At 44.7% G+C, this 25,431-nt stretch overlaps 1 protein-coding gene across 8 annotated transcripts in view; it reads left to right on the forward strand.

Annotated features, from left to right (window-relative positions):
• Positions 1–422: 422 nt before the first annotated feature.
• MTCL1 (microtubule crosslinking factor 1) overlaps positions 423–25,431 on the forward strand; it is a 169,329-nt gene continuing 144,320 nt past the window's right edge. For all 8 annotated transcript variants that reach the window (XM_066246431.1, XM_066246434.1, XM_066246432.1 and 5 more), the window contains exons 1-3: positions 423–1,941; positions 20,699–20,923; positions 22,972–23,130. In XM_066246431.1, the coding sequence (XP_066102528.1) occupies positions 877–1,941; positions 20,699–20,923; positions 22,972–23,130 (1,449 nt within the window). In that variant the 5' untranslated portion in view covers positions 423–876. The remainder of the gene's footprint in view (positions 1,942–20,698; positions 20,924–22,971; positions 23,131–25,431) is intronic.

Genomic DNA, 25,431 nt, shown 5'->3' on the forward strand with positions numbered 1-25,431 from the left:
TTAATGTAATGTTTAGGCTACAGGCACAACGTCGAAAGGACCCTGGGGGCAGGGATTGGATGGAGGGGCCTCTGGAGGACGTTAGTCAACTAAGGGAAAGAGGCGCAGGAAGGCGCACTCCACAGGGAGGCCATCCACGCCTCATGGACTTCCAGTCTCCCCCAAGTGGCCAGTGCCCGCACCCCTTCCGCCGTCACCTTTCCTACTGTCTTCCTTTCCCAGCGCCAAGTACTGTGTCGCTGCGAACTCAGCAAGCAAGTAGGGTCCCAAAGCGGAGCAGGCGGGGTGGGCGGTGGGAAAAGCAGCCTGCGCGCGAGCCCCGGTGAGCGAGGCCCCGCCCTCCTGCCCCCACCGGCGCCGGCTGGCGGCCGGCGGGACATGCGCACCCGGCGGCTGGGCGCAGGGCTCCAGGAGTTCGGCGGACGCGCGTGCAGTTTCTCTCTTCCCAGAGCCTGCGCGGGCGGGAGCAGAGGGCGCCGCGCGGAGCCGGCCAGCCGTGGGCGGAGAGCCGGACACCGGAGCGGGGAACGCGCCTCCAGCGTCGCGGCGGGACAAGTGCGGGTGTGCGAGGCCGCAGCGGCTCGCCCGCGATCCGCGAGCGCAGCGTCCAGGGGATGCGAACGGCAGGAAGCCACCGCGCTGCTGTGCCCGAAGAACTCCGGCGGCAGTGACCTCAGCAAGGGAGAGCGAGACGGCGGCGAGCCGCGCGGGATCTTCGGGCCAGGGGGAGGGGGGCGCGGGAGCGCGGGAGCGCGGGGCGCAGACCGGGCGGGGCTGGGGGACAGGGATGAGCCAGTGCGCCGGGAGGCTGCACGCCACCTCCGCCACCCGGAGCATTTGCTGCTGGAGCTGCCGCTCGCGGTCTGGGCCCCAGCCATGGAGACGCTGAATGGCCCCGCGGGCGGAGCTCCAGACGCGAAGCCACAGCCGCCCGGCCAGCACCACCGCCACCACCACCTTCACCCGCTGGCCGAACGGAGGCGGCTGCACCGTGTACCTTCTCCCGCCCGACCATTCTTCAAGGACCTGCACGGCCGGTCCGCGGCGCCCGGCCCGGCCCCCGCCGCCCCCTCCACCGGCCGATCTCCGGCGCCCGCCGCCCCGCGCTCGCCCAGCCTTGCAGGCAAAGCACCGTCTTCGCCTGGGACCCTGGCCGCGCCGGGCCGCCTCTCCCGGCGCAGCGGCGGCGCACCTGGCGCGAAGGACAAGCCGCCAACGGGCTCCGGGGCCAGGGCAGCGGGCAGCGCTAAGGCCTCTCCCGGCCCCAAAAGGACGACGCGCGCGTTGCCCGCCGAGCCGCTGTCCCGGGCTGGAAAACTGCTGCCGCCGCCCGGGACCGAGCCGCTGAACGCCGCTGCGAAGGGCCGTAAAACCAAACGCGGTTTCGGGGCTCCCCTAGCACGTGCTCCCGGTCCCCTGATCCCCGCCGCCTCGGCCCCCGCGGTGATCCTCGCCGTGACCCCGGCGGCCGGCCCCCTTGCGCCCGGCTCGCGCATCAGCCACACGGACAGCAGCTCGGACCTCTCCGACTGCCCCTCCGAACCCCTGTCCGATGAGCAGCGCCTGCTTCCCGCCGCCAGCAGCGATGCCGAGTCCGGCACGGGATCTAGCGACCGAGAACCCCTGCGAGGAGCCCCCGCACCGAGTCCCGCAGCTCGGGGGGCGCCACTCGTCAGCCCGGAGCCTTCCGCGCTCCTTGCCGCGCCCCCCAACGCCTGCGCTCTCCTCGGGGGTCGGAGCAGCCCGGGCGGGGTCGCCGCGGGGTCCGCAGAGCCCAGCAGGGCGGAGGATGCTGTGGGGCGCGTGTATCCAGAACGAGCGGTTCCCGGGACCCCCAAGGATCCCGGCCCGGGCGAGCAGTCCCGACTGGTGTCGGCGGTGGAGGAGGAGGAGCTGCTGCGCGAGATGGAAGAGCTGCGCTCGGAGAATGATTATCTCAAGGTGAGCAGCCGGCTCTCCTGCAGGTGTCCCGAGGCGACCCTGGAGGATCTGGTTGCCGGCGGGGACCCGAGAGCCCAGCCTTCCCAGCCCTGACCGGAGCTTTCCCCGTCTGCGTTTCACTTTTCTGTCCCCGAACACGCAGGGCATTGGGAACTTAAGCCAAAACTTTCGGAAGAAGCTACAAGACCTGTGGGTCCGGGCAGGTTCTCACCCATTTAGCTTTCTTGTTTTTAGAAGTTTTGCTTCTCTTTCCTGATGCCTTTCCCCCTGTTTGTAGGCGAGAGGTGGTTATAATCTACAGATCGACCCCTACATTCTGCACCCAGCTCCGGATACGTGCCCACCCTCAAATGTGGGAGGGAGGGGGTTATCCCGGGTCAAGGAACTCTGGCCGCAGCCGTGTGTAGGGGGGGGGGGGGCTTCGGAGGGTGCGGTGGTCCAGACTGTCAGCGCGCTTGCCGCTTCTCTTGTAATTACAGAAAATCAGGTGCCCCGTGTGTATTCCTGGGAGGCTCAGACAGCACGGACAGAGGGTGCCCACCATTTCGGTGATAAACCTTAAGTTCAGGGATCCCTTGAGTGGGGCTTGGGTTGTGGGACAACAGTGTTTTGCCTTTCAGGCCTCTGTAAGCACCCGTGAACCGTTTTTTCCCATGTCAGAAAAGGCCACTTGATTAACTCCACACGCCAGTACTTTCGAGGGAATCAGAACCTCTGCCGCTCTGTTTATGAGTATTTTCCTGCAGGGTCAGCAAGCAATGGCCTCTTGGGCTTGTTCGCTTTGGGGCATAGCATTGGGGCACGGAATCTGAATCTCTGAGGAAGAGGGCTGGCTGGTGCCAGAGAACAGAGGGCTTAGACAATGTTCGTGTGTGTGTGTGTGTGTGTGTGTGTGTGTTAAGACAATTGAGATGTGAAGTGACTTGAGAGAAAATAAGAGGAATTATATTGAAGACAATGGTTTTTGATTTATTGTAATCCTCAGGTTAGTAAATAGTTCCAGAGATACAACATCTGTGCTTTTGATAGGATGATAGTATGTACACTCCCAAACCACTGGGCTTATCAGTGGATTATACGATTTGCACTGTTTTCTCAGCAAATGCTGAACCTACTTGATTGAGTAGGCAGTTTCTGGCCAGTGGGACCAAAGTTTTGGGCTTTTATGGTGAATGGTGGTTGAAGTATGCAATTCAAACTGGAATCAGTTAACTAACTGAGTGTTCGTTCCTAATCCTAAACCTTTTTTTTTTTAATCAGGAGCAGCTCTGACCAACTGAGCCCAGTAGATATTTTGTCTTGTGAGGCAGAGGAGAGACATGAGAAAAGAGAACAGATTGGGACTTGGAGTCAAATAGTACATTTGCTTTTGTCACCTACTCTTATGTAATAGACAACAGGGTGAAATTCAAAGGTGTTAAAGAAAAACGGCAACTATGTTGTATGATTGAAAGTAGCACTTCGGTAAATCAACAAATGGAAACTCCCTAGGGGTGAGAAAGATAATCTTGTTCAATTTTGTAACCCCCACTCTTAGCATAATTCCTGACCCACAGTGTTCCTGATTAAATGTTTATCCAAATTGTAACAGCTAAACAAGAAAAAATAATTTTTTTTCATTTTTCTGAAGCTGGAAACAGGGAGAAACAGTCAGACAGACTCCCGCATGCGCCCGACCAGGATCCACCCGGCACGCCCACCAGGGGCAAGCTCTGCCCACCAGGGGGGGATGCTCTGCCCATCCTGGGCGTCGCCATGTCACGACCAGAGCCACTCTAGCGCCTGAGGCAGAGGCCACAGAACCATGCCCAGCGCCCGGGCCATCCTCGCTCCAATGGAGCCTTGGCTGCAGGAGGGGAAGAGAGAGACAGTGAGGAAAGCGCGGCGGAGGGGTGGAGAAGCAAATGGGCGCTTCTCCTGTGTGCCCTGGCCGGGAATCGAACCCGGGTCCTCTGCACACTAGGCCGACGCTCTACCGCTGAGCCAACCGGCCAGGGCTAGAAAAGAAAAAATAATTTTTAAAGAAAAGATGTTACAGCCCTGGCCAGTTGTCTCAGCAGTAGAGCATCAGCCTGGAGTGTGGAAGTCCCAGATTCAATTCCTGGTCAGGGCACACAGGAGAAGTGCCCATCCGCTTCTCCATCCTTCCCCTCTCTCCTTCCTCTCTGTCTCTCTCTTCCCCTCCAGCAGCCAAGACTCCATTGGAGCAAAGTTGGCCCTGGGCGCTGAGGATGGTTCCATGGCCTCCACCTCAGGCCCTAGAATGGCTCCGGTTGCAACAGAGCAATCGCTCAGATGGGCAGAGCATTGCCCCCTAGTGGGCATGCTGGGTGGATCTCAGTCCTGCGCATGCGGGGAGTCTGTCTCTCTGCCTCCCGGCTTCTCACTTCAGAAAAATACAAAAGAAAAAAAAGAAAAGCTGTTACTTGTTACATCTTTGATCTTAAGGAAGGCAGTGGAACATCATTTCAGGGTTCATTTCTGAGTAACTGGTTATTTACTTTATCTTTTTACAGTGTTAGTTTCTCAGTGAATGAAGACTGGTCTGGCTATTTGATATTTTAGTGACTCTTCACAACAACATCGGGTATGGTTGTTGTTATCTTTATCACAACCCCAATTTCAGAGGCAAGGATGCTGAGACCCAGAAAACTGAAATGATTTCCCCAAGGTCATACAGCTAGTAAGTGGTGCAGCTCCTATTTTCCCTGCCGCCAGAGTCTTGGCTCTTTTCGCTGCACCAGGCTGTATCCTCTTTTTCAGCAAGGTTGCTTTTCTCAACGTATGCTGCTTGCCTTAGAGTTGTAGTATTGGCTCAAAATGTTCCCAATGTTTAGCTTTCCTAAGGGACCTATTTTCTTTGTAGGTGAAAGGGCCATGATGAACATCTCTCCACTAGCCTATATACAAATGGTCATGTAAGTCCCACAGGCAATGTTTAATTTGTGGAAAATGTTCAGTTACCATTTCCTGTGGAGCAAATGTCACAACCAACTGTTTACTATGCCTGAACCCATCTCCCAGCCTTTCTCTTACAACAGGAGAGAGAAATGGGTAAAGGAGGTTTGAAGGAGGAGAGGATTGCAAATATATATGTGAGTTATGTGTTTGGTCATTCTAAAGCTTAAATTACAGTAGTTCAATTTGGGAAAGAAACACAGCATTCCTGGTTGACTTTTCCAAAGGTCGGCGAGCCCGCCCACTTATGCAAAGTTGGGCCTGGAGCATGGATGACCTCACCAGGCAGAGGCAGTAGGAATGTCTTCTTTGCACGTGGTGTTTAAAGGATGTACCGGGCCCTGGCCGGTTGGCTCAGCGGTAGAGCGTCGGCCTGGCGTGCGGGGGACCCGGGTTCGATTCCCAGCCAGGGCACATAGGAGAAGCGCCCATTTGCTTCTCCACCCCTCCCCCTCTCCTTCCTCTCTGTCTCTCTCTTCCCCTCCCGCAGCCAAGGCTCCATTGGAGCAAAGATGGCCCGGGCGGTGGGGATGGCTCCTTGGCCTCTGCCCCAGGTGCTAGAGTGGCTCTGGTCTCAGCAGAGCGACGCCCTGGAGGGGCAGAGCATCGCCCCCTGGTGGGCGTGCCGGGTGGATCCCGGTCGGGCGCATGCGGGAGTCTGTCTGACTGTCTCTCCCCGTTTCCAGCTTCAGAAAAATACAAAATAATAATAATAATAATAAAAGATGTACCGTATTTCCCCATGTATAAGACGGTCCCTTGTATAAGACGCACCTTAATTTTGGGGCTTGAAATTTGAAAAAAAATAAGTATTACATAATGTTATTGAACTCAAGTTTTATTCATCATAAAATTCATAGAGCTCCTCATCAGTGTCAAAACTTCCATCCATGAGCTTGCCCTCATCTGTGTCTGATGACGAATCACTGTCTTCAACAATGAGCGCAAAAACAAGCGCGAAAAAGCGGGAAATGCAAGTAAAAAAACTACAACCACTGTATAAGACGCTAGACCCCAATTTTTTCAAAGAAGGATGCATCTTATTCATGGGGAAATTTGTTACATTGTAAGTTGGAACTTCCCTCTTTTCTGCTCTTGTGGCTCCAGGGTGCTTTTTTAGATGGTAGGTAAAAGTGCATCCTTGACCTACTGCTTTCCTAGGGACTATTGAACTCTGGCTATTAGATAGAGCATCTATCTGTTCAAATGTTACCTAACAAGAAGAGATGCAGCCCAGAAATTTTACTTCACTATATTCTGGAGGAATTATGACCATATTAAAGATTCCACTTTTTCTTTAGTCAGTTTTGTCATCATTACTGTACAAGATTGTCGCACTTTCTGAGCTAGAAAGACCATGGGGTAATGAAGCAGAAAAATAAGGCCTGTAAAATCATGGGAGGATGTCTCATTGATCAGAAAATTCAAGTGGAATTCTCTTGGTTCTTAGCCAGATTGGCCTGTGTTTTTTTAAAAATAGCGAATGTCAGCAGAGAAGTATATGCCTTCCGCTGTGCTATGTGGGGCCATCCCTGACCCTGCTTTCTGTTCCTTTTCTACCTTCATTCACCAAAGGGCACCAGGGTGACTCGATGAAAAATTTAAAAAATCAGAAAATCGACCCATTTTTCATGATCACAGTCAGAAAAAAGACTCTTGTTGTCCCTTTACTTCTGGTGGGCTTGAATATATTTGTATATATTCAGAAGTAAAAGTGAACAGTTGAGTTCAGTTACCCAAAGGCCTGCTTTTTTCTCAAACTTAATCCAAACATGTTTCTTAATGGTGAGGACTTCCACAAACCAATCCTGGTGTGTTTTTGCTGCCTGCCCGCCTGCCACCACTGTGTTTTGCTCGAGTGCTCTGAGATAATCAGGCAACCTTAGTGCCCATTGTGAACATATTAATTATGTTCTCCGTTTCCACAGGCTTTTCAAGAGGATTTAATTGTTCTGAGTTTATTGGCCTATTTTTTTAAAATGCTTTTCACATTACTACTGGTGATGTGTTCACAACACCCGCACCCTTGCTTCCAAATAGTGTGTGTACTCCAAAGTGCGAAGTCCTGTAGGGTGGGCGGAGATTGGTGTGGGGAAGGGCTGCGTATTTTTGCTCTACTTTCTCAGTTATTTCATAAGAATAATTGTTGATTAAAACAAAAGAAGTCAGTGCTAGCTATACTGACAAATGTCACTGAATTCTTTGAGAGTAACGGAGATCATCGGAAGGTCTTTTGCGTCTTATAGGATGCAGTGCATCAGCACTGATCCAGCCTTGCCATTTGTTTCTCACTGGGGGTCGTCTTCTCAGTTTCAAGCTCTGAAATGCTTTTGCTGACTTTGGCTGCCTGGATTGTAAGCTCTCAGTGTGGCCCAGAGGCGGGGACACTAGGAGGCCAGGCCAAGCAGTACTGAAGTGCTTCAGCTCCTCCTTTCCCCCCTCTGGCCTTTGATCCACCCCCCTTCCTTTGGAAGGTTTCAAGTGGACAGCGTTCCTATTCTTTCCTGACATTCCACTTTCCATATCCATTCTTTATTCGCTCTCTGAAGGAGCGGCTGTAATAACCTTGGGTGGTAAGATAATGTAGACCAGGGCAAACAGCCCATCAGCTGCTGTGGGTGAACTGTCACTTGGTAAACAATGGTAGCAGCCCCTGAGCCTTCTTAGCTACAGCTGGGACTCTGCAGAGAACATTCCCATTGTCCAGAGGGAATTGAGGTGGATTATTTTTATATAACAGCAGACAATAGTTTCTATCTACACTCCCAGAAGATGGGATTATTGCAACAGGAGTCACATGACTCCTCTTACTGTCTAAACTGGATCTATTTAAAGACGGGTTATTAAATCAAAAGTAGTTACTGATTTCGGTTTGTTTAAAGGAGATTACAACTTGAGTAAAATTATCAATATGATGAAGAGTTTTCATCAGTTATACTAAGAAACTATGGGTTTGGGTTTTATATTATATTTGTGGCTAAAACTACCCTCATAAAAATTTTCATTAAAATATTTCATTTTTATCTTGGTTTACTGTAGTGCACACATGATATCTTGTTCTTCTAATTTGATATATAAAATAAGACTCAATTGTTATCTATAGGCAAAGGAGACTAGTTGAGGAGGAATACTACTTCAAAATTTATTTTTTAATGTTTTGCCATATTTATTTCTGTCTTTTTCTTTAAGAATTATTTTTTTAAATGTTATTTAGGAAATTAACTTTAACAGACTGACATTGATCAATAAGAGTACATAGGTTTTAGCTAAACATTTCTTTTTAAAAAATTTTTACTGATTTTAATTTATTATGTTTACATAGATTCAAGTGTCCCACTGAATATATCTTGCCCCCCACCCCTGTGTTCCCCTTGACACCCCCCTTGCCCCCCCCAACAACTTCCCGCCTTCCCTCCAGGATTTGCTGTCCTGCTCTCTGTAACGCTGTGTTATGTATATAAAATTTCACTACTCTCTTTCCTTCAGTGATCTTATCCTCTCATCCCCTTTCCCGCTGACCGCTTTACCTCTGGTTCCTTTGATCCCGCCTCTGCCTCTATTCAGTTCCTCAGTTCACATTGTTCATTACATTCCTCAAATTAGTGAGGTCATATATTTTTCTTTCTCTGCCTGGCTTATTTCACTTAGCATAATGGTCTTCAGGTCCATCCATGTTGTCACAAAAGGTAAGATTTCCTTTTTCACAGCTGCCTAGTATTTCATTGTACATATGTGCCACAGCTTTTTAATCCATTTGTCCACTGATGGACACTTGGGCTGTTTCCAGATCTTGGCTATTGTAAACAATGCTGCCATAAACATGGGGGTGCATTTCTTTTTTTGAATCAGTGATTTGGTATTCTTAGGATATATTCCTAAAAGTGGGATAGCTGGGTCAAAAGGCAGTTTGATTTTTAATTTTTTGTGGAATCTTCATACTATTTTCCACAGTGGCTGCACCAGTCTGCATTCCTACAAGCAGAGCAGGAGGGTTCCCTTTTCTCCACACTCTCGCCAGCATTTATTATGTGTTGTTTTGTTAATGAGTGCAATTCTGACAGGTGGGAAGTGGCATCTCATTGTGGTTTTAATTTGCATTTCTCTAATGCAGGGGTCCCCAAACTACGCATGCAGACCCTTGAGGCCATTTATTCAGCCCCTGCCGCACTTCCGGAAGGGGCACCTCTTTCATTGGTGATCAGTGAGAGGAGCACTGTTTTTTTACTTTAAAATAAGATATGTGCAGTGTGCATAGGGATTTGTTCATAGTTTTTTTTTTATAGTCCAGCCCTCCAACGGTCTGAGGGACAGTGAACTGGCCCCCTGTGTAAAAAGTTTGGGAACCCCTGCTCTAATGATTAGTGATTTGAACATTTTTTTCATATGCCTATTGGCTATCTGTATGTCCTCTTTGGAGAAGCATCTATTCATTTCTTTTGTCCATTTTTTGGTTGGATTTTTTACCTTCTTGGTGTTGAGTTTTACAAGTTCTTTATAAATTTTGGTTATTGACCCCTTATCAGACGAATTGTCGAGTATGTTCTCCCATTGTGTGGGATGTCTTTTTATTTTGTTCATATTGTCTTTAGCTGTGCAAAAGCTTTTTAGTTTGATATAGTCCCATTTGTCCTTTATTTCACTTGCCCGTGGAGATAAATCAGCAAATATATTGCTGCGAGAGATGTCAGAGAGCTTATTGCCTATGTTTTCTTCCAAGATGATTATGGTTTCATGACTTATATTTAAGTCTTTTATCCATTTTGAGTTTATTTTTGTGAATGTGTAAGTTGCTGGTCTAGTTTTATTTTTTTATAAGTACTAATCCAATTTTCCCAACACCATTTGTTAAAGAGACTGTCTTTACTCCATTGTATGCTCTTACTTCCTTTGTCAAATATCAGTTGTGCATAAAGGTGTGGGTTTATTTCCGGGTTCTTTGTTCTGTTCCATTGATCAATATACCAATACCAAGCTATTTTGAGTACAATAGTCTTGTAGTATAACTTGATATCAGGAAGTGTGATCTCCCATTTGATTCTTCATTTTCAAGATTGCTGAGGCTATTTGTGTTCTTTTTTGGTTCCATATAAATTTTTGGAATATGTGTTCTATATCTTTGAAGTATGCCATTGGTATTTTAATAGGAATTGCATTAAATCTAAAGATGGCTTTGGGTAATATAGACATTTTAATGATGTTTATTCTTCCTATCCATGAACACAGTAAATGCTTCCACTTGTTTGTATGCTCTTTGATTTCTTTTATCAATGTTTTATAATTTTCTGAGTACAAGTCTTTAACCTCCATGGTTAAATTTGTTCCTAGGTACTTTATTTATTTGTTTATTTTGTAATAGTGAAGGGGATTGTTTCCTTAATTTCTCTTTCAGACAGTTCATTGTTGGTGAATAAAAATGCCACTGGAAAAAAAATGCCACTGATTTCTGAATATTAATTTTATATCTTGCCACCTTGACTTACCAGGTCCATAAGTTTTTTGATGGAGACTTTAGGGTTTTTTATTTAGATTATCATGTCATCAGCAAATAATGATAGTTTTACTTCTTCTTTTCCAATTTGGAAGCCTTTTATTTCTTCTTCTTGTCTGATTGCTGTGGCTAGGACTTCCAGAACTATGTTGAATAAGAGTGGTGAAAGGGGGCACTCCTGCCTTGTTCCTGATCTTAAGGGCATTGCTTTTAATTTTTGCCCATTGAGTGTGATGTTGGCTGTAGGTTTGTCATAGATGGCCTTTATCATGTTAGGTATGTTCCCTGTATTCCCACGTTGCTGAGAATTTTGATCATGAATGGGTGCTGGATTTTATCAAATGTTTTTTCTGCATTTATTGATATTATCATGTGATTTTTCTCCTTCCCTTTGTTTATGCCATGAATCACGTTGATTGATTTGCAAATATTGTACCAGCCTTGCCTCCCCAGAATAAATCCCACTTGATCATGATGTATCATATTTTTCATGTATTGCTGGATCCGGTTTGCTAATATTTTGTTGACAATTTTAGCATCTATGTTCATCAGGGATATTGGCCTATACTTTTCTTTCTTGGTAGTGTCTTTACCTGGTTTTGGAATGAGACGTATGCTTTTCTCATAGAAGGAGCTTGGAAGTCTTCCCTCCTCTTGAATTTTTTGAAATAGCTTGAGAAGGATAGGAGTTAGTTCTTCTTTGAATATTCGGTAGAATTCACTTGTGAAGCCATCTGGCCCAGGGCTTTTGTTTGTTGGGAGTTTTTTGATAAGTTTCAATTTCATTTGTTGTAATTGGTCTGTTTAGGTTTTCTGATTCTTCCAGATTGATTTTTGAAAGATTATATGTTTTAAAAAATTTGTCCATTTCACCTAGGTTGTCTAATTTTTTGGCATACAGTTCTTCATAATATTTTCTTACAATCCTTTGTATTTCTGCTGTGTCAGTTGTTACTTCTCCACTCTCATTTCTAATTTTATTTATTTGAGTCCTCTCTCTTTTTTTCTTTGTGAGTCTGGTTAAAGCTTCATCAATCTTGTTTACCTTTTCAAAGAACCAGCTCTTGCTTTCATTGATCTATATATTTTTTTTAGCCTCTATGTCATTTATTTCTGATCTGATCTTTATTATTTCCTTTCTTCTACTTCTGGGCTTTATTTGCTGGGGTTTTTTTTAGTTCTAATAGATGCAGGGTTAACTTGTTTATTTGAGCTTTTTCTTGCTTCCTTTTTTTTTTTACAGAGACAGAGAGAGAGAGAGAGTCAGAGGGATAGATAGGGACAGACAGACAGCAATGGAGAGAGATGAGAAGCATCAATCATTAGTTTTTCGTTGTGACACCTTAGTTGTTCATTGATTGCTTTCTCATATGTGCCTTGACCGTGGGGCTATAGCAGACCGAGTAACCCCTTGCTCGAGCCAGAGACCTGAGTCCAAGCTGGTGAGCTTTGCTCAAACCAGATGAACCCGTGCTCAAGCTGGCGATCTCAGGGTCTTGAACCTGGGTCCTCCACATCCCAGTCCAATGCTCTATCCACTGCGCTACCACCAGGTCAGGCTTTTCCTTGCTTCTTAAGGTATGCCTGTAATGCTATGAACTTCTCTCTCAGGACTGCTTTTGCTGTGTTCCATAAATTTTGAGTTGTTGTATGTTCATTTTCATTTGTTTCAAGGAAAAATTTCAATCCTTCTTTGATCTCATTGTTAACCCATTCTTTATTTAATAACATGCTATTTAGTCTCCAAGTGTTTGAATGTTTTTCACTTTCTCTACTGTAGTTGATTTCTAACTTCATGCCATTGTGATCAGAGAAGATGCTTAATATGATTCCAGTCTTCGTAAATTTATTGAGACTCGTTTTGTGTTCTAACATGTGGTCTATCCTAGAGAATGTATCATGAGCACTTGAAAAGAATGTATATTTTGTTGCTTTAGGGTAAAAGGTTCTGAAGATATCAATTAAATCCAGTTGATCTAGTGTGTCCTTAAGGCTGCTGTTTCTTTGTTAATTTTCTTTCTTGAGGATCCATTGATGTTAGTGGGGTATTAAAATCCCCTACTATTGTAGTATTGCTGTTGATCTCGCCCTTTATGTCCATCTAAATCTGCTTTATATATTTAGGTGCTCCTATATTAGGTGCACAAATATTTAAAATGATTATATCCTCCTATTCGATTGCTCCTTTTATCATTATGTAGTGACCTTATTTATTCCTTACTATAGCCTTTGTTTTAAAGTCTATTTTGTCAGATATAAGTATTGCTACCCCAGCTTTTTTTTCATTTTCATTTGCATGAAATATTTTTTTCCATCCCTTCACTTTTTTTTTCTTTAAGATTCCATTTATTTATTTTAGAGAGGAGAGAGAGAAAGAGTGTGAGAGAGAAGTGGGGAGGAGCGGGAAGCATCAACTCCCGTATGTGCCCTGACCAGGGCAGCCAGGGCCTCGAACTGGTGTCCTCAGCATTACAGATCTGCTGCTTTATCCACTGCTCCACCACAGGTCAGGCCCTTCACTTTTAATTTATGTATAGCCTTTGTTTTGAGGTGGGTCTCTTGTAGACAGCATACATATGGGTCCTTTTTCTTATTCACGCAGCTACCTATATCTTTTGATTGGAGCATTTAATCCATTTACATTTAAGGTTATTATTGATATATAGTTGTTTGTTGCCATTTTATTCTTTAAATCTACACTCCTCTTTTTCTAGATTTTTTTTTCCTTTGTTCTTTTTACAACAGGCCCCTTAACATTTCTTGCAGCATTGGTTTGGATATAATGAATTCCTTAAGTTTTTTTTTGTCTGGGAAGCTTTTTACTTTTCCTTCAATTTTAGACGATAGCCTTGCTGGATAAAGAAGTCTTGGTTGTAAGCTCTTGTTTTGAATTACTTTGAATATTCCTTTCCATTCCCATCTGACCTCAAGTGTTTCTGTTGAAAAGTCATATGTCATCCTTATGGGGGCTCCTTTGTAGGTGATTGACTGCTTTTCTCTTGCAGCTTTTTGTATTCTTTCTTTATCTCTTAACTTTGGTATGTTAATTATGATGTGTCTTAGTGTAGGTCTGAGTTCTTCTTTAATGGGACTCTCTGTGCTTCTTGAACTTGTGTGACTTTTCCCTTATCAATTTAGGGAAGTTTTCAACTATGTTTGCTGCAATCAGGTTCTCTATCCCTTGTTCTTTCTCTTCTCCTTCAGGAACCCCTATGATGTGGATGTTGTTTCTCTTCCTGTTGTCACAGATTTCTGAATATTAATTTTATATCCTGCCACCTTGAATTATCAGGTCCATAAGTTTTTTGAGAGAGACTTTAGGGTTTTTTATTTACATTATCATGTCATCAGCAAATAATGATAGTTTTACTTCTTCTTTTCCAATTTGGAAGCCTTTTATTTCTTCTTCTTTTCTGATTTCTGTGACTAGGACTTCCAGAACTATGTGGAATAAGAGTGGTGAAAGGGGGCACCCCTGCCTTGTTCCTGATCTCTTACAGTTTCCTCAGACTTTTTGAGCCTTTATTCTTTTTGCAGTTCTGCTTCTGTGCTTTTGTTTATCTTGTCTCTAAATCACTGATTTGATCCTCTGCTCCATCCAGCCTGCTATTAATTCCTTCTAGTATAGCCTTCATTTCTGATATTGTATTTGTCATTTCTGACTGATTCTTTTTTATTATTTTAATGTCCTTTTTGATGCTTGCTATCTCTTTATTTAGGAGCTCATCATGTCCATCCATTGTTGCTGTAAGATCCTTGAGCATACTAACAATCATTATTTTAAACTCTGCATCAGTATCTTGGTTATTTCCATCTCATTCAGTTCTTTTTCTGGGGATTTCTTTTGTTGATTCATTTGGATTGCATTTCTCTGTCTTCCCATTTTGTCTGTGTATAGACTCCTCCTTTGGGTATGCTGTTTGTGTAGCTAGCTGAGTATAGGGTTGGTGATGTCTGCCTTCAGCTTCCAGTTGTGTTGTTTCTAGATCTTGGGTTGGCATCAGCTGTTGTTTATAATCCGCTGTGGGCCACTTGTCTGCTCCTACTGTTCTTTTTGCTATTTGTGTCGGCGTTTTCTATGCCTTAGCTGGGTCAGGTGCAAGGAGCCCTTTCTTAAGATACCACCCTAACAAGGGTTAAGTCCTGAGCTGATGCTCTCCATATCCGGCTGCCGGATGTGCCAGTCCTCTCTGGCTGGAACCTTGCGCAGACCAGTGGGGGTCACTGCCTATGATTGGCCCTTAGCCTTCTTGGAGCTACAGGCAATCCAGAATTTGTGGTTGCCTCTGCTGGGCCCAGGTGCCATTGTAAATATCAGCTGCAGTCCCAGGCTGGCTTTTATCTACTCTTGGCCAGTGGGTGTGACCTCTGTGTTCCCGAGGTGTGGTCTTCCAGTCGGCCTGCCACCACCGCCACCACCTCCTTGGGCATTCATGGGTGGGCACTGCAGGTGCTGCAGATGGGCCCGCCTGCCCTTTGGCGGGTACTCAGTAGCATAGGGGAGGGGGTTAGCCCAGACCTCAGCACTCAAAACCTGTGTCCCTGATGCTCCCCTGCTTCTAAGTGACTGGAGTAAGAGCACCTCCAGTGGGCGGGGTAATTGCTTCCCTTTGCTAGTGTTGCTTCTCCCAGGAAAAATGGCCACTTTAGATTTGAGGAGTGACTCAGCACAGGGGTTAAGGTGGCTGTCCCCCACAATGTCTCACCCTGTGCTCCCAAGATTACACTCTCTTCTCACAACTCCGGTCCTCTCAGCGCTCCCCGCTCCCGGAGCCCCAGGTAATTGGTTGTGAACAAGGTTTTCTGTGTGGTCCCTTTAAGACGGATCCTGGGTCTGAGAGTTCTGTCTCCCTCTCGCAAACAGTAACCTGGTTCTTCTTTCGGCTATATACTGTTCATACGCCTCTTCTAGTCTCTGGGGCTCTAGGCTGAGGCTCAGACCTGGGGCTGAGGACCCACAACTCACCCAAGCAACTCACCCCATCATGAGTGTCCCTCTGGGCCCCCACTCACTCCTGGGAGCAGGGATAGCCCTTTCTGCATCTCTGCCCTTCCTACCAGTCTCACGGTGTTTTCTTCGGTGATGCTTAGATGGTTTTTCAATATGATTTTTCCCAAGTTAAGTTGTAATCCACTTTGGTTCTGGGAGGTGGGAGTTGGAACGTCTGCCTACTCCATCACCATCTTCTGGACCCCCTCAGGCAAACATTTCTATAGCATTTGAACTGTTGATTATGTTGTATACCCATCACCCAAAGTCAAATCATTTTCGGTCACCTTATATTTGTCCCTCTTTATACCCTTTCCCCTCTCCCCCTCCCCACTGCCCTTTCCCTCTGGTAACCACTGCACTTTTATCTATGTCCATGAGTTTAGTTTTATATCCCACCTATGTGTGACATCATATAGTTCTTAGCTTTTTTTAAATTTATTTCACTCAGTATGAAAATTTGAAAACTATAGTTAATTCAAAGATTAGATGAGCTTTTCAATGAAATAAAGATCTAATATGTAAGTATTTGACAGACTCAACATTAATTCAATATAAAACTGTTGATTACTAGCAATTTTTTATATATACTAAAAATGGAACATTTAGATGGCAGACATCTTTATGGTTTTTAAATATAGATTGAGCATACTATCAAAAAATTAATGTAGTTAGTTTGAAAATCACTATCCATCATGACCCTAATCTGAATAATCACAGTTTTTGCTTTCTAAATGTCTGCTGCAGTTTACATGGTTTATAATTTGCTTTTTTTGTAACTGTGTTTCACTGAACCTTAAAATTGCTTTTTTTCAAGGCTTTATGAAGAGTTGAAACACTGGCTTCATCCCACCTCTGAAACTGACTAGTGTTGGGAAGCCATTTAAACTTTTAGGATTTTAATTTCCTTATTTTAAAAAGGGGGTATTAATATCTTTGTTGCACATTACAGTGTTATTCAGAGGACCAATTGTGATAATGGGTATACTGACAATTGTCAAGCTCTTAGTGTTAGTCTGCTTTTGCTATTTTATACTGACAGTGGGCTTTTAAAAGTGACATTTAAAGCCAGTTGGTTTATTTGTCCTAGTTTTTGCAAATAATTTATAGTATTTATTAGAAAGATTATGTGTTTGGAACCAGACAGCCTGGGTTTACAGTCTAGCTTCCATTTATTATCGGGGACTTTGGGCATGTTATTCAGTGTGGGTTTGGTTTCCTTGTCTATATGGTGGGAACAATATGTTCCTGGAAGAGGTATTATAGGGTTAGTAATGAAGGTAAATGCTTAGTAAAGGCCATCAGCTATTCTATAAATTTAGTTAAAATAATGATTTTAAAAGCAATGATTCAAATACATACAGTCATTGTCTTTCCCTACTTTTGCCCTGGTGCAATTAATGTTAGTAATTATGCCAAAAAGTATTGTCTATATTTGGCCTACTCAATGATTCGGAGGTGTGGATTTGTCTAACTCTTAAACAGTTTTTTAACCTACAGTGGTTGTTTATGCCTCTATATAACATATCCAGCATTTAACATTAGGGTCATTGAGGGCTCTCCTATTATAAAGTATGAAAACTAGACTTTATTAAACATTTTTGTGCCTGGAAGTTGTATCTTATGTCTTCTTATGGGTATATCACATTTTAAAATTTTTGGTTTGAGTAATAGGTAATTCTACGCATTAATGACTTAGGCTTTTAGAGACAAGCTTTCTAGATGAAAAAGCAGTAACAAACAATTCCTTGCATGAATAGAATGGCTACAGGCACTGCATATTTGTATGTACACACACAAATACAAAATGAGTATTGCTTGTATTGAACTATTTTTTTACTAGTGACCCAGTGACACAATTACCTGTTAACTGGCCTCAGACTCAAGGGTAAAGATGAGGCTGTTTCAAAGTCGAATTCATCATATTCATGAATGGAACCTGGGTGAAACTTGACCTTGATTTAGGGGTCGTCAAACTTTTTATAAAAACCTCCCACTTTTGCAGTGCTGGTATGGGCCAATTGTGGCGCTGTTTGGTTGCATGGTAGGGACCAGGTTGACCAGCACTGCAAAAGTGGGTGGTTTTTATAAAAAGTTTGACGACCCCTGAAAGAATGACATCCACAAGGCCTATTTAAAGCTTTCGGTCTGCAATTGGTCTCCTCCAGGATGGGCTGGGTCAGGGGCACAGCTCCTGCACTGCATCCTCCAAGCCTGATGTGGAGATCCGGCATCAGTCACAACCGCTTTGCTGAAGGTGGCAAAGGCCTTTGTGAAACAGCTGTGTCCTCCAGTTCCCCAAAGAGCCCAGCCAAGCCATTCTGTTCATGAGTGTTCAGTGGAGGCCATTCTCTTGGTTAGGGTAGAGTGGACAGGGTAGGGAGAAGCTATAGGCTAGGATTGAGGAAATGAGATGGCATTCAGAGTAGACCACTGTATACAGTTGAGGTTGGCTGAAGAACCAACCTGTATTTTTCCATAATGATTCACAGTTTATTTGTTAACATTTTGTATGTGTGTGCGTGACAGAGAGAGAGAGACAGACAGACAGACAGATAGAGGAACAGATAAGGACAGACAGGCAGGAAGGGGAAGAGTGAGAAGCATCAATTCTTTGTTGTGGCTCCTTAATCTCCTTAGTTGTTCATTGATTGCGTTCTCATATGTGCCTTAATGGGGGAGGAGGGGTGACATTAGAGCAAGTGACCACTTGCTCAAAGCCAGCGACCTTGGAGTCATGTCTTTGGTCTCACGCTCAAGCCGGTGACCCCACACTCAAGCTTGTGAGCCTCTGCTCAAGCCAAATGAGCCCATACTCAAGCCGGCAACCTCAGGTTTCAAACCTGGGTCCTCCACGTCCCAGTCTGATGCTCTGTCCACTGCGCCACTGCCTGGTCAGGCTTGTTAATGTTTTTGTGCTTAATCTTATGTAAGATAAAATACTCTGTAGGAGGTTTCTTTCTGTTCAATTGCTTATCTACCTGAAGCTCTGATAATTGGGAAACTTTTGTTTTTATTGTAAGTAAATCCCCAGTTTAAACAAGAAATGCACTCTGTCTGGGTTAGTTAGTTAATTAGTTAGTTGTTCCAATATGGCAAGGTTGCGGGTTCAATCCCCAGTTAGGCACATGCAAGAAGCAACCAATGAATGCACAGATAAGTGGAACAACAAATTGATGTCTCTCTCTCTCTTCCCTTTATTTCTAAAATCAATAAATAAACAACAACAACAAACGTAAAAAAAAAAGGACAAATGCAGGATTAGCAAGAGTGGTGAAAATCCAGAAGCAAGCTGAACGGCAGGATGAGCACTGACATTTAGGATGAACTTCTGTAGAAATTTTTTTTTTCTTGAGTCTTGATATTAATTGAACAAAACAAATGGGAGTGACTAAGTGTACCCTATTCGGGAGGCATTTAAACCATCAATTATCCAACGAATCAGGAAAATTCCTAGCGTGCTTTCCTTAATCTCCCTCCAAAATTGCTCCGTGTTAAAAATTTTTATGATACTTCAGTAGAATTCATATTGCACATATTACAGCTCTGTCTAGGGGTTTGGGAAATTAAAAAAATATATATATATAATTAAGTTATAAGACTGGCACAAAGCGAAGATGCAGTTATGTCTGATTTTGGTCATCTTTCTGATTTGGTCTTACTTTGTGTTGACCTGTGTTGTGTATTCATTTCTCAAATATTTATTGAGGGCCTGCTGTGTGGCACACCCTGTTCTGGGTGCTGTGAATGCAAAGAGGAACGGGTGTCTGCCCTCAGAGGGCTTACCTTTTAGTGTGGGCGACAGGGGATAAATTGACGGTGGTAACAGGTGGAAGAAAACAGAGCAAGCAAGGGATGAATGACAGTGGGATCAGGGGGAAGAGCAGTGGTCAGCTAGAGCAGTGGTCCCCAACCCCCGGGCCGCAGACCGGTTCCGGTCCATGGGCCATTTGGTACCGGTCCGCAGAGAAAGAATAAATAACTTACATTATTTCCGTTTTATTTATATTTAAGTCTGAACGATGTTTTATTTTTTAAAAATGACCAGACTCCCTCTGTTACGTCTGTCTAAGACTCACTCTTGACGCTTGTCTCAGTCACGTGATACATTTATCTGTCCCACCCTAAAGGCCGGTCCGTGAAAATATTTTCTGACATTAAACCAGTCCGTGGCCCAAAAAAGGTTGGGGACCACTGAGCTAGAGCACTGTGTGCCCTCCAAATTATGAGACGGGAGCTTCACAAAGTTCTGGGAGGAGCACTTTAAGGAGAGGGTATAACCAGGGAAAGGATTGGAGCAGTCCTCTACTCTGCAGGGCCAGAGAAGGGCGGCCCGGAGGCTTGGGTAGGCCTTTGAAGAATTTCTGGGTGTGATGGGAAGCCCCTGGAAGGTTTGAGTGTGAGAAGATGTCTGAGGTGCACATTAGAAGGATAACTCTCTGGGATGAGAATGGACCATGGAGGGGAAGACGAGGGGAGGTGAAGCAGGGAGTCCTGTGTGATGAACTTATCTGTTTGTGCAGCTGCCCCTTTGAGAGGGATTGAGGGTGTGGTCCTTGGGAAGAGACTGCCCTCAGGTATTTTGATGCTAAATTTACAGCACTGGATTAGCTCTGGAATGGGAGGGGTGGAGGGGAGCTAGGGACGACATCTGGGTTCTCATGTACCCAGAGGGTCTTCATATGACAGCAAAGTAAAATGGAGTTGGGAAGTAAAGAATACGTAAATGGAAAAAAGCAAACCCCGTGTGTATTTAAAACAATTTAGAATTGCGAGACACCTGGTCAGCACTCGCACTGTGTCAAGTCAAGATCTGCACTGTGAAACAGTACTTTAGGGACATTGGCAGGGATATTACAATTCCAGGGCAGTCACAGTTACAATTTCATTAAAGTTTATGTGCTTTGAAGGCAGGTTCTGTCTGACTCATCTTTGGACCTGGATTGTGCCTTAGAGATGGGGTTAAAAGTTTGGTTCGAATCTAAAGGTTTAATTATCTGCTGAGTTTTTTCGTTTATGATTGTGATTATGTAAGGAAATGTTGGAAATGGAATCAATATTCAGAGGCCAGAATGAATAATCTGGGCTGGATTTTAGTTTCTGATTCCATAAGATTTGAACAGACATCTGGTGATATTCTCTCATGTAAAAATTTCCAGAGGTCCCTGTGCTGTATCACACACGTGTAGTTATAGCCCATGGGTGAGTGTACAGCTAATTAATATTCAGCGTCACAGAGTGAGAGTGGAGAGGGGACATCATCCATTTTTCTTTTTTTAAACGTTCTTGGCTTATAAATCTCTTTTATCTGGCTTGTGTAGGATGAGTTGGATGAACTCCGGGCTGAAATGGAAGAGATGAGAGACAGTTATTTAGAGGAAGATGTTTACCAGCTGCAGGAGCTTCGGCGAGAACTGGACCGAGCTAATAAAAACTGCCGAATCCTGCAGTACCGCCTCAGGAAAGCTGAGCAAAAGAGCCTGAAAGTGGCAGAGACTGGGCAAGTGGACGGCGAGCTTATCCGAAGTTTGGAACAGGACTTAAAGGTGAGCGCGCGGGCTGATGGGAAGCGCACTCCCAGAGGGAGCTGCCGCCGCCGAGGTGGCAGATGTGAAAAGGCAGCCCTTGGACCTCACATGTGGTCTTAATGTTCTGTTCATGTTTCTCTCTCTCTCTCAACAGATTTCAGTGTGAACATTTTTTTGTTTACTTTATGAATGAAAGTTCATAGGGTGTGTGTAGTCATGTGGCTTTGACAGCCCCAAATTTAAATGTCATATAGACTGGAATCTTCTAACTTAAAAAAAGGAAAGAAAAGAAATCATAATAATAGCTATATATATATATATATTTTTTTTTTTTTTTTTTTTTTTTTTTTTCCTGAATCTGGAAACAGGGAGAGACAGTCAGACAGACTCCCACATGCGCCCAACCGGGATCCACCCGGCACTAGCACCAGGGGGCAATGCTCTGCCCATCCGGGGCATCGCTCTTGCGACCAGAGCCACTCTAGCACCTGGGGCAGAGGCCAAGGAGCCATCCCCAGCGCCCGGGCCATCTTTGCTCCAATGGAGCCTTGGCTGCGGGAGGGGAAGAGAGAGACAGAGAGGAAGGAGGGGGTGGGGGTGGAGAAGCAAATGGGCGCTTCTCCTATGTGCCCTGTCCGGGAATCGAACCCGGGTCCCCCGCACACCAGGCCGACGCTCTACCGCTGAGCCAACTGGCCAGGGCCAATAATAGCTCTATATTAAAAAAGAATTAATACCTAACAATGGGTTTGGCAATTGTGTAAGAAGTTATACAGAAACTCCTTCTAAAGATATGAAATATTTAAAAAGCCTATTGAGTATAAATTCAGTTATAGTCAAAGACCAATCTTAAGAGTTAACCATAATCACTTATCATTTTTATTGTTATTTAAGTTTCTAGGGTATAGAAAACCTTAATACCAGAATCCAAGTGAGACTTGTATAGTGTAGTGATGGTTTAACTGAAGGAGGCATAAGATCATAACCAATTGTTGAAAGTATCTTTGAGAACCATTGAGAGCGGGAATGAAGTGAAGAATTCCTAGTCTTTAAAACCATTTGCTTTTTTCATGGGTACCATGGCTTCTCTCATGCCCCAATTATCAAATTATTCATCTGAGATGAATTATACATAATGTCTTCCTTGTTCTGGGATGACTTATGAAACCTCATTTAGCCTTTCATTATGATAACAAAAAATGAATCATTGTAATTCTGTCAAATTTATAAGCCACTTACCAAATGTCACTCAATGCGATATGAGTCATTTATACTTCTTTTGTAAAATTTCTTTCTCATTTCCTTTAGAAAGTATAAATGTTTAATTGCTTTTAACATTCAAATATTTTACCACAGGAGACGATTTAAAACTTGACTACCTTATTTCTAACATCACTTAAAGCATCTGCACCTGAGGAGAATTAACATTCTTGGTGTGTAAGGGAGTAGGGCTATCCAAAATGGCATTTAAATACAAATAAAAGCCTGACCTGTGGTGGTGCAGTGGATAAAGCGTCGACCTGGAAATGCTGAGGTCACCGGTTCGAAACCCTGGGCTTGCCTGGTCAAGGCACATATGGGAGTTGATGCTTCCAGCTCCAACCCCCCTTCTCTCTCTGTCTCTCTCCTCTCTCTCTCTGTCTCTCCCTGTCCTCTCTAAAAAAAGAATAAATAAATACAAATAAAAATTATAGTCTTCCTCATAATGTGGATATCACATTTTAAACTGATACCATCCTTTTAAAATAAGTTTGTTAATATTGTTAATCTTTGCTCTTTGGTGTAATAACATTATCACTTAATGATTCTGCCTCAAAAGTTGTTTGAGCTCTGGCGAGTTAGCTCAGTTGGTTAGAGCATCATCTCTTATATGCCAAAGTTGTGGGTTTGATGCCTAGTCAGGACACATATAATAATTAACCATTGAAAGCATGGATAGGTGATACCACAAGTTAGTGTTTGTCTCTCTCTTCCTCTCTCCCTCTAAAGATGAACAACAAAAAAAAGTTGTTTAAATGTAGCCTTGTCGAACAGAAAGCTTCATATCCTGATGACTGTCTCCGCAGGTAGCCAAAGATGTATCTGTTAGATTGCACCATGAACTTGAAACTGTGGAGGGAAAACGTGCTAAAGCTGAAGATGAAAATGAAACTCTCCGACAGCAGATGATTGAGGTGGAAATATCCAAACAGGCCCTCCAAAATGAGCTGGAGAGATTGAAAGAGGTAATCCAGAAATGTGTGGGGATTTCTCCTTTGGGTTTAATTGTGAGGAATTTGGGATGGTTAGTGTCCCATTAAATGTGGTTTGCAAGGGTGTGCAAACTACAGTCTGTATGTATGGCCTGGGAAGTAAAAATGGTTTTTACCTTTTATTATAGTGTTGTAAAACAATTACCACCACACAAAAGAAACTAAAAAAAAAGGCAAGGAAGACTATGTGACAAAGAGTACATGTTACTTGCAAAACCTTAAATATTTGCTACCTGGTCCTTTACAGAAAAGGCTTGTTGAGTCTTGGTCTAAAGCTTTTTTAATAATTTCCACTCAGATGAGCTGGCTTTTAATTTTTTTATGTGTCCAAATATTGTGTACTATTATTAGAATACAACATTAAGTGGTAGCTTTTTTCTTGAAAGTCTTCTCTTTCAACAAGCTGGAAAATATGATTGTCTGTGTAAACAGATAATGTGTGCATGCTAAATATAGATTTTTTAAAAAATTTGGGGAGTGGCCCTGGCTGGTTGGATCAGTGATAGAGCGTCAGCCCAGCTTGTGGAAGTCCTGGGTTCGATTCCTGGCCAGGGTACACAGGAGAAGCACCCATCTGCTTCTCCACCCCTCCCCCTCTCCTTCCGCTCTGTCTCTCTCTTCCCCTCCCACAGCCAAGGCTCCACTGGAGCAGAGTTGGCCCCGGGCGCTGAGGATGGTTCCATGGCCTTCACCTCAGGCACTAGAATGGCTCCAGTTGCAACGGAGCAACAGCCCAGATGGGCAGAACATCACCCCTGGTGGGCATGCTGGGTGGATCCTGGTCAGGCACATGCAGGAGTCTGTCTCTCTGCCTCCCTGCTTCTCACTTCAGAAAAATACAGAAAAAAAAACAAAAAAACTTGGGGAGTGACTTTCCTAGCAAAGTGGTCTAGAAAATGAATATATATGAATATATATATGTGTGTATGTATGAATATACATATATGTATTTATATAATATATATATATATACTCATTTACATACAATAATGCAAATCCTCTTGATGACGTCTGTTGTAAGACTAAGCTGAGCATTTTCTTGGAGAATATCCTGTATGTTGATGAAACTAAAAACTGTTGGTGAAGGCTTTAAGATGATGGTTACAAAGGAAAAAGATGTTTGTTGCCCTGGCCGGTTGGCTCAGCAGTAGAGCGTCGGCCTGGCATGTAGGAGTCCCGGGTTTGATTCCCGGCCAGGGCACACAGGAGAAGCACCCATCTGCTTCTCCACCCCTCCCCCTCTCCTTCCTCTCTGTCTCTCTCTTCCCCTCCCGCAGCCAAGGCTCCATTGGAGCAGAGATGGCTCGGGCGCTGAGGATAGCTCCATGGCCTCTGCCTCAGGTGCTAGAGTGGCTCTGGATGCAACAGAGCGACGCCCCAGAGGGGCAGAGCATCGCCCCCTGGTGGGCATGCTGGGTGGACCCCGGTCGGGCGCATGCGGGAGTCTGTCTGACTGCCTCCCCATTTCCAGCTTTGGAAAAATGAAAAAAAAAAAAAAAGATGTTTGTTAGAGCCAGTGTATCACCTGCAGCAGCCAGACTTGGTTGGCTTTTCCCCTGATTCACCAGCCATTCCCCACCCACCCGCCCCACTTGTTCAGGCCCCGTGCTATGTGCTAGGCATGCAGATGCAGGCGTGCAGACGGAAGTCTGGGAGCACAGACGCTGCTCTCCTGGTGTTTACAGTTCACCTTGGCATCCAGAGAATAAAACAAATCACAGCAGAGGAGCCAGTGCTGTGACCTCTCTGATGCCTCCACAGCTCCCTCCCCTCACAAGCGGCCTGGGCTCGCCCTGCCCTGAAAGGTTCTTTCCCCAGAACTCCTGCTGTTGCTCCCTGCCTTCTCTGCAGGTCTCTGCTGACACATCCCCTCACCAGACAGTCCCTCAGCTCATCCACATTCGGTTGTCCCTGTTTCCACTCTGTCCCTCCTTGTCTGCCTTCCGATCTGATACGTTATGGATTTGGGAACATTACATGTATATTGTCACCACTCATTTGAAAATGCTGTGTTTTATTTCTTTGCTTTTCCCCCTTCAGTAATGCCCCTCTAGAATTTGAGCTCTGTGGGCTGAGGGGGTCTCGTTTTTATAGCTCACTGTGGCATCCTGCGCCTAGAACAGTGCCTGGCACACAGGTGTCACTGGGCACTCGTGGGGTGAGGGGGTAAAGGAGGGTGTGGATGTGGAGCTGTGGTGACCACAGCTTGCCTGGGAGACTCAGGGAGCCTCACAGAGGAAGAGGTAGGTTCCGACCATGTCCTGGGGTTACCCT

This window comes from Saccopteryx bilineata, chromosome 11 (genome assembly GCF_036850765.1).
Source record: "Saccopteryx bilineata isolate mSacBil1 chromosome 11, mSacBil1_pri_phased_curated, whole genome shotgun sequence".
In the NCBI taxonomy this organism is placed as follows: Eukaryota; Metazoa; Chordata; class Mammalia; order Chiroptera; family Emballonuridae; genus Saccopteryx; species Saccopteryx bilineata.